At 42.0% G+C, this 9,725-nt stretch overlaps 1 protein-coding gene across 2 annotated transcripts in view; it reads left to right on the top strand.

The window, feature by feature from the left end:
- Nucleotides 1-9,725, top strand: part of MSRA (methionine sulfoxide reductase A) — a 238,429-nt gene that overhangs the window by 108,127 nt on the left and 120,577 nt on the right. For both annotated transcript variants that reach the window (XM_017730846.1, XM_008631033.2), the window contains exon 3: nt 4,032-4,151. In XM_017730846.1, coding sequence (XP_017586335.1) covers nt 4,032-4,151 — 120 coding nt within the window. The remainder of the gene's footprint in view (nt 1-4,031; nt 4,152-9,725) is intronic.

The raw sequence follows: 9,725 nt of genomic DNA, 5'->3' as shown, positions 1-9,725 counted from the left end.
CGTGGAGCACCCGGGTAGAGTGGAAGGTGCCCCTGCCTGTGTCAGGGGGTGGGGCTGGATGGGCTTTAAGGTCCCTTCACCCCCAAACCATTCCATGATTCCATGAGTTCTATTTCCATGTCCAGGAGCATTTTCCCTGCCCTTTCACGTGTCTCTCCCGAATTCTGTGTCATTTATGTCAGCCTTGTGCACACAGATGTCCTGGATATCCTCAGGTATCTCAAATGATCCCGAATGTCTCCATTTAGGCAAATAAATGAATCCCTGGATGCTGGAGCTCCTGTGCAGCCAATGGAGACCTGGTCAATGTGGTTAATCCATAAAGCTGCTCATCCTTGCAAACATCTGGGGTTCAATTCTGCTCTATTTGTCTTAGAATATTTCAAAAATTTTTGTCTCTAAAAACATGGTGCTTATCTCTCTTATCAAAGTAGCACTTTGCTTTCATTATTTTAGAAGAATATTTCAGCTTATGCTATTTATTAGGAATATGCAAATTACTGGGTTGCCTATGGAAACACAGGGCCCTTGGTGACAAAAAGCCTTGTTCAGAGGATCTATAGGAGTATGGATCCATAAAGAGAATAGCTGGAGAAAATGGATGTGGATGCTGGAAAGGAGTATAGATTCTATAATTTATTCCCCTAGTGTTTGATTAATATTTTTCATAGGGATGCTTGAACATTTCAAGATTCCTGTTTGAATCTGTTTGGGTTCGAATTTCAAAGCCAGAAAAAAAAAATCTGAAAATACCTTTTGAAATTCCAAATAAGAGCCAGTCAAAACCCATCACTAAAAGAATAGTTTTTGTTTTGCAAATTAGCAATTAAAAAGTGACAAATATCTTCAGTGCTTAAACACTCTGCAATACCCATTATGCTCAAATAAGACTTTTTTTCTGGGAATGTGAATGTGTTTCCTTCCCTGTATTTCCTTTTTTTCTTCCTCTTAGGAATGCCTCCAGAAGCTCCCTCTGTAACTCCAAAGCTGCACTCACTTCCCCAGTACTGGGGATTATGCAAATCACTTCATGAATAGTTTAAAATCACATTCATGTTTTCCAGTTTTAAATTATAATATGGGTGGCTTATTTTGCTTTTATGGTTCTTTTCCTCCTTTTTTTTCACTATTTTGTTTCCCCCTCTGAGTTTTTATTTATTTAAATTTATTATTTAAATTATTTATTTCTTCCGTTTCCTTACTGAAGTAGTAATAATTAAGGGAAGTAAACTTTTTTTTTTGTACTTCAAGACCATGTGAAATCTTGAACTGAAATTATTTCCCTGTTTTGGTAGTAATTGTCCACGTTAACCATGGCTTGAGGCAGCCAGTGCTCTGGAAAACAGGCACTCCATGCGCTCACGTGTCTAATTCTGGAATATTATGTGGGATTTTATTGTTAATATTTCTCTCCTTATGACAATTTCTCTGTTGAACGTGGCACCACTTTAGCAGAATACCAAACATCAGCTGAATGGATTAATGCTGGGGAAAGCAATTTAGTGCTGGATTGTTGTAAATGATGTCTCTTTACCAGCAGGTTGTTTTATTATGACAAAGATTTCAATTTCATCTGTTCTCGGGGATGAGAGGATTTATTGTTTGTGTGAGGTGGCAGCGCACTTGAGAAATGATGAGAGCAGTTCTCCAGGAGAATAAAATCCCTCTCTCTCTGGGAAAGGGCGGCACAGTGAGCTCAGGCATCAGCTGAAAGAGGGAAAAATGGAAGAATCCATGATGGGTTCACAGGTCACTGGTCAAATCTACAGAGTCACTGAATAGTTTATTTTGGAAAAGCCTTCCAAGATCAAGTGCAGCCATCCCTCCGCACTGCCAAGGCCACCACTGACCAATGTCCCCAAGTGCCACATCCTCAGGGATTTTAAATCCCTCCACGGATGGGGACTCCACCACTGTCCTGGAAAGAGAGGTCAGAGAGGATTATCAATGAGAGAATCCCAAATAATAGTTATTGATCAGGTCAGTGACCACTGCCCTGATGATCAGGGATTTCAACAGCACCATTAAGGATTTATTGAGCATTAAAATCCTTGAAGTAAAACACTAAGAATGAGCATTTCTACTTTGTATTAGAAGTTGGGCCTGTATCTGAACTCAAACCTGAGTTTGGGTTGTATCCTTAATCTTCGGCTGCTCATTCACACTCAGGTCTAGGAATGTGATGCGGGAAAAAAATGTGGGTCTGTCCTATTCCTTGGCATGGATGAAGTTGCTCTTTGGCCACTCCTCAGTGTGTTTGTCCAGCCAGTGGTTGTTTGATAAATTGGCTCCAGAGTCCTTCTTGTGAGAGCCTCAGCCTCAGCTGTGGGCACAGCTGGAATTTTAAACAGCTGGAGCTCAAACTTCCTGTGGAATATTAAGGATGCATAGCACTGAAGTACTAGGGTTGGGCAGAAGTTTATTTTCCATGAGTCTCTTGCAGATCCAGACTGGGGATCTAAGAAAGAATCCCCAAAACAAGTTAAATCACCCTTGGAGGCAGTTTAATTCAGCCTTGGTGTGCCCAATTCCATGGGAGTTCCAATGGCCCCTCTGCTCTGGAGCCAGGCTGGGAGAGCTGGGGGAGTTCACCTGGAGAAGAGAAGGATCCAGGGAGACCTCAGAGCCCCTTCCAGTGCCTAAAGGGGCTCCAGGAGAGCTGGAGAGGGACTTGGGACAAGGCCCTGCCCCAGGGTGCCCAGAGAAGCTGTGGCTGCCCCTGGATCCCTGGAAGTGTCCAGGTTGGACACTGGGGCTTGGAGCCACCAGCCTGATTTAGCTGAGGAGCCCAAGCCTAACAGCTCTGTTATCTCTGTAATCAAGGGACTTTAACTGCAGTTTCATCATCAGTTTATATCTTCTGCGGGAATTGTCCTCAGGAATTGTCCTCAGGAGGTTCCTGCCTCTTTCCAGGATCTCCAAGAGTAGCCCTTGGCTCTTAATTCCTGCGGCTTGCTGGAGCACCTGAATTAGATGTAGAAATCCCAGTTCTGTACTTTTTGGTGCACTGAAACTTAAATTAGAAGTTAATCTCTGAAGGTTCAAAGAAAGAACATTGTGAACCATCAAGGTTGGAGGAGGGGCTGCTCCTTTCTTCTGGTTGTACTTTGAAGGATCATTTCTGTGACTTTTTAACCTGTCATATCTGCAGTGTTACCAGGAGATGCAGTGTTACTCCTCATGGATCACTGATTTCTCAGTGTATTTAATATTTAGTTTATTTTTACTGCCTTTATTTCAGCTGTTTTAGAAAGGGAATAATAACAGGATGTTATTATTGAAAAGGAAAATTCATTGCTCCAGCTTGAAAATACTGGAGTCTCCATGACACTCTAAATAAATAATCAAATAAATAGTCTCTTAAACATTTATTTAACTAAGCCATCAGACAACTGTCAGTGTTGGTGGTGTTTGTTCCTTAATTCTGTTAACCAGGAGAGTTTTAATTTACACCCTTAAACAGTCTGATGTCCTTTGATAATTGGCAGTGGGGGCGAATGGCTACAAAAATCTTGTCTGAACATCAAATGTCTCTGCGCATAAACTGTTAAACGGAAGCATTTTTCCCTTTATATAACATAAAATATAATCCATTATTGCTGCCACCTCTGCCTGAAAGCAGAAAATTAAATAACTGTTTGCCATTAATACAAATTATTGTGTTTTGACAGCTTCCTAATCAGCTCAGGTAAAAATGGTGCTGCACACACAGCACAGTTGCCTTGTAAGGAACTTTTTTTTTGGTGTGTGCATGAGAATTCCCCTTGTTTGGGTCTTTGAACCCTTCCAAGGTTTGTCCTCTGGGATAAATTGATATTCAGAAGCATAAATCAAGCTGTGTTTGAGTCGTGCTCTGATCAGAATGGATTTCTCTTTATAGTTACCCTATAAATAAACTTGGAAAACACTTGACCAGCAGGTGCTGCCTATAGATGTTCCTTCCACTATGCCCTGCAGCAATTAATATGCAAATGAGTGATTGAGTATTGGCAGATTTTGACCTCACAATGTGTATTTTGTGCCCCCTTCAGGTATGGGCTGTTTCTGGGGAGCCGAGAGGAAGTTCTGGAGGCAGAAGGGAGTCTACTCCACTCAAGTGGGTTATGCAGGGGGACATACCCCAAATCCTACCTACAAAGAGGTGTGCTCAGGTGAGTCTTTCCTCTTTGGTTCTTAAGGATTGGGAATGGAATCCTGAATTATGAATGACAACGAAGAGTTGAATGAGTGACTGCAGTGACTGAGGAGATTTGGGGTTGGCTTTACATCCTAAACTGCACTGAAATCTATGGATGCCCATCCCATTGCTATGTCCTAATAATTAATGAATCAATGTATGAACAAATATTCTGTCCTCATTAATAATCTGTTAATTTTTCCCACGATTTAGTGCACAGCATCCTGTCATTTCCAGGCTGAACCCTTGCATTTATTTTTGATTCCACAGTACAAAAACCCAGCACAGTTTCTTTCTGTGATCTGAAACACAGAACCCCTGGCAGCCAACTAATGGTGCTGGTGGAGTAAATCCTGGCTTTCCTGGACTCACTTGGAAGTTTTCCTCTGGTTTATTTTCTTGTTAACACTTTTTATGCCAAATGCTGACATTGGGGCTTGTTTTTAGTGACAAACTCTCACATGGGCTTCATGGAAGGGGTGTGAAAAGCGACATGAGCAAATAATGGACACTTGAGGCACCGTGCAGAGGTGCTGCAAGGCATCCAAAAAGGCAGAAACTTGCTGAAAATTGTGAAAAGTGGGAAAAGGGATGGTTTAAGGTGGAACAGAACAGAATGGAATAGAATGGAAGTGAATAGAAATAAAAATGGGAAGGGAAGGGACGGGAAATTAAAATTGAATAGAATGGAATGGAAAATTCTTTTTCCATTTTCTGGTGACAGCCATACAGAGGACAATCTGAAAAGGCCTTCTGGAGGGTGTGCAGGATTTGGAGCTATTTTCAGTGCGTTCCCCTAATACATAAATACACCATTTTTGGCCAGCATTAGACAACCCAGGATGTTCATTCAGTACCAAACATCTTTTCATATTTTGCTTACAGATGTTCAGAACAATTCTGTTGCTCTGTATATTCATAAGCTTTTAGAAATCTGCATAGCTCAAGTGGCACTGAAATCAGAAGGGAAGAACTCTGCTGTTGTTATTCATAAACTGGGGATGTACAATTACCATATAAAATACGCAGCTAACGATGATTTTCTTAAAAACAGGGTGGTTTATAGGCTTGTGGTTCAGGCTGTTCACATCTGAGCAGGTCATTTGGGTTTGCTTGGAGTTGTTTTCTTTGTTTATTGTCAGTGACTGGAATGTAAGGGAAAATAAAACATGTCTGGTTATTATATGATATTAGTTAGCAGGCTTAGATTTGGTGAGTTAAACCAATTTATAATCTTGTCAATTCTCATCTTTCTGAAGCATTTTCTCTTGTGCACAAATCACAATTCTTAATAATTAACAATTCAATATTAAAATGTGCCACATAGACTTTGTTTCTGCTCTGAGTTATGTAAAATATTTGGCTGTGAAGTTGTTTCACATCTCCTTAGCAGCAAATCCGTGTTTTATTGAGGAACAGTAGCGCTTCTTGCATCAGAATTAGTCTTTTGACGGATTCTTCCATATAGGATTTCCAGTTCTCCTTAAATTGTCTTGGATTCCAAAGGTCATCCAGAAGGCTTCTAAATAGCTGATGGAAGAGAGTGGAGAAAGGGAAAATTAATTTCTTGCTCTGTTACCTCCTGTTCCTGTGGTCAGCTGGTGATTTCCCAAGTTAATTCCATAAGCCCAGAGCAGGGTGGTGGTTGGGATGTTGTTATTTAAGGGTGGAAAGGTGTGGGGAGGGTTTGGCTGGGTGATGTGGAGCTCATTTTACGTATTTGTGCATAAACTCTTGATCGTTAAAGGCAACAATGGAAAATCTGCCTGGCATTTTTCAGGAGCTGTTAATGGCAATAGAGAAAAAAATGTAATGTAGGAAAGTTCTTGGCTTCTCAGACTTGGCCTTCCCTAAAAATACAGAAGAATGTCCTGTGACAAACTATCAGCATGTTCATGGAATCCTGGAATCTTGGAATGATTTTGGGCGGGAAGGGACCTTAAAGATCATCCAGTCCCACCCTTCCTTCCCAATATCCCATCCATCCCTGCCCTCTGGCAGTGGGAAGCCATTCCCTGTGTCCTGTCCCTCCATCCCTTGTCCCAAGTCCCTCTCAGCTCTCCTGGAGCCCCTTTAGGCCCTGGAAGGGGCTCTGAGGTCTCTTGGAGCCTTCTCTTCTCCAGGTGAGCACCCCCAGCTCTCCCAGCCTGGCTCCAGAGCAGAGGGGCTCCAGCCCTGGGCTGAATTTGGTGACTCTTCTGATGTTCAGACGTGGCCTTGTATTCCTTGTACAACCCTTCAGCTGGACACCACAACACTCTCCCAAAGTGGCTCTGGTTCTCCAAAGTGTTTAAATGTATAATTAAACTACAAATATTCCCTTCCCTTTCTGTAGCTTGTAAAGGGATCTGAAGGTTTCCATGAACAGGAACTAAGTCCACAAGATTAAAGTGTCCAAGCAGTAATGAGAGTGGCTCAGAACGTTTTCTTTCGTTATTAAATCGCTGTCAAGAGAATAGATTCCTGTTGTGCCTTTGTCTGGTCTTTTTTTTTTCTCCTTATAAGAACAGGATATAGGAATTTTAATGACTGTGAAGAATCTCAGTGTTCACCATGCCCTTGATCTGTGCCTTGATAGGATTGGCCAATTGCTCCACCTCTCCCCTTTTTTTTCCCCCAGTTCACCTGTGAGGAAGGAAGGAAAGGTCAGCCAAAGTGCAAAATTCTGCATCAATCAAAGTTAATGTCATGAACTGTGGGAATTAGTGTTTTGTGTGTTTTTTGTAGCAATTGAAGACAAGGATTTTGTAGAAAATCTGTAATTTTTGTTAACTGGAACAGTTGGGACAAGATGTGTCTGCAATCATGAGATCATTGTCCTAGGATCCTCCTGGATGTGCAGACAAAACCTTGATATGACCCTAGAAACTGTAATTTGCCCTCCATGCAATTGCTAAGTCATGAAATAAAATGAATGTAGCAATTTCACTTCAAAAAATCATTTGGAAAGGTGATGGCAGATGCTGCTGCAACGATAAAACCTTGGCAACGAGAACCAAACAGATGCACTGAATTTCACTTACCTGCTCCTCTGCAGCTCTACCTCCAAATTTTCAACGCTGACATGACTGTCATATTCTTTTTCAACAGAGAAGTTCACCAAGAAAACCATATTACACCTTAAAATCCAGGATTCAGAAATGGAGTCTGTAGATTCATCATTCAAAAATGAAAGGCAGAATAAATGTTTATTTCTTATGGTAAATAAATGGTAAATAAATTTGCCATTGCATGAAAAGCAAAAAGCTCCTTGTTCACAAGGGATGGCAGCAGCTCTGCTGATGGAGCTCTGCTCCATCTGTAATCAAGTTTGAGTTCACTTTTCCATCTCAGAATTTGACTTTTCAGGGTTAATGTCTTGTCTGGTTCAGGCTAGAAGAAACCAAAGTGATATTTATTATTTAGATACCTGATTGTGCCTCATGGCAAATTTAAAATCCTAATAGCCTCACTGCTGTCCTCTGCTCCTTTCATCTATTTATCTCAGCACTGCCCACAATCACAGGCTTGGCTTGTAGCAGCAGTATAAATACCAAATATATTATTCATTATTATCAACTTTATTTGAATTGTATTCCACTGAGATGTGTTGTTTCCATCTTTCCTGTCTCCTGCTTTTATTAAAGATATATCTATAAGATGAAAATGTGGGAGCCTCAGAGGTTGAAAGAGCCATTACAGAGCAAGTCAAAGACAAAATCTTCTGACCTGGAGCCTACAGGAAGCTCCCAAAGGAGCTCAATTTTCACAGGACACTCGGTGCAGGATTGGGCTGTGATGTTCCCCATGTCACTGGGCCTGAAGACAGAAGATACAGCACGGAGCTGCTTCTTTTTAAGCATCAGAACATGTTGTATTTGTGAATATGGTGTTATAAAAAAGCTCAGTGCTGTTGTTGTGGCCAGTGGAGGATTCCTACTTTTCGTTCTTTTTGGTTTGGCTGTGGAGACCTCGTAAAGAAAAAAATAAGCTACAAAGGCAGTCACTCCATCTGTGCTCAAACTGTGCTCCCAGAATTTGTGATTACTACAGGTGGTAGATATTGGGAAGAAATCCTTCCCTGTGAGGGTGGTGAGGCCCTGGCCCAGGGTGCCCAGAGAAGCTGTGGCTGCCCCTGGATCCCTGGAAGTGTCCAAAGCCAGGTTGGACAGGACTTGAAGCAACCTGGGATAGTCTTCATGGCAGAGGAGGTGGAAAGGGATAATTTTAAGGTCTCTTCCAACCCAAACCACTGTCTATGAAACCAGGGTGAAGCTACAGCTCTTGGGAGACCACGACTCTGGAATTAAAGCAGTTGATAGAACATGTTTGTATTTTCCTTGCATTTCTTGTTTATCGTGGTTGTGCTCCTGTTCTTTTGCGCTCCTGCTGCTCATTCTCCCAGGTGAAATCTTCTTTCCTTTCAGGCACAGGACTGAAATGCTCTGGTGTCAGTGTGGATATGTCTGATCATGTATTTTTCCTGAAACTGGGAGAGCACAGCAATTACTCTGTGCAAACATCACCCCTCCTCTGACTCGCTTGTTTTGTGGAACATCTTCCTGTGCTGGCATGGAAAAGTTTGGAAATTGAGTCCTGCCTCACCAAGGTGATTAAGATTTTGAATAATTCTGCAAGTGACCTGCACAGTTTCTAAGTGTTGGATGAATATTGAAATTATCAAACCACAAGAGTTTAACTCACTTCTGTTTGCTCAGCTGTGCCCAAGACTGTTGTAGTCCAGTTTTTAATAAGTAAATTGTGACAGTGAAGTTGTGCTCTGTCTTACCTTTGCAGACACTCACATTCTCCCCTGAGCTTCCTCCAGGTGAGGAGAATTTGGTCTATGAGGAAGACAAGAACTTGATCCAGTGGAAGGAAAGGCAAAATCTTTGGATCCTCACGGCTGTAGCGCACTGCAGCAGCAACAGTCTAAAGGATGTCTTGAGAAGGATTTGGGAAAAGCCAGAGCTCAGGGGAGTTCTTGGATTTCCTCATGGATTTGTTGTGGGCTAAGACTTGAGCACATCCATTGTAGGAGAATTCCTTTCAGCGAGACAAAATCCTTTCAGAAGCTTTGGTGCACTAAAAAAAGGGCAGATTGTGAAGCTGGAATTAGAGAAGGTGTAGGATGGCACCTGCAAACTTCTGGGTGAAACATCAAAACCTGTTGCAGGGTTGACTCCATCCCTTTGTATCTCTCAAGCTGGAAGCCCTGGGTGTAAGCAATGGAAAAGACTCATCCAATTTTAATTTGAATACCCAGAGCAATAGAAATTCCACCATTTCCATCCATGGGCTACTTCCCCACAATAATAGAGTGCAAACCCCCTCTTAACTGGTTTGTAGGACTCCGTTAATTCTGTTTAACACATGGCAAAGATCTTTGCCTGCAGAGCCCCAGGGATAACCCACAAGCCAAGATACTTCTGACAAAAGATACCTGAGGCTCCTGCTGGTTTTTGCTCATTTACATCAAAATCCTTTCCAAAAATTGTGTCTTCCTGTCTGGGAGCTGGCTGCTCCTACAACGGGGGCAGGGAGGAGGGGGGATCACTCTTTCACCTGA

Source organism: Corvus brachyrhynchos, unplaced genomic scaffold (genome assembly GCF_000691975.1).
Source record: "Corvus brachyrhynchos isolate BGI_N302 unplaced genomic scaffold, ASM69197v1 scaffold203, whole genome shotgun sequence".
Lineage (NCBI taxonomy): Eukaryota > Metazoa > Chordata > Aves > Passeriformes > Corvidae > Corvus > Corvus brachyrhynchos.
Note: the sequence above shows the minus strand (reverse complement) of the source record. Positions and strands in the feature narration are given on the sequence as shown.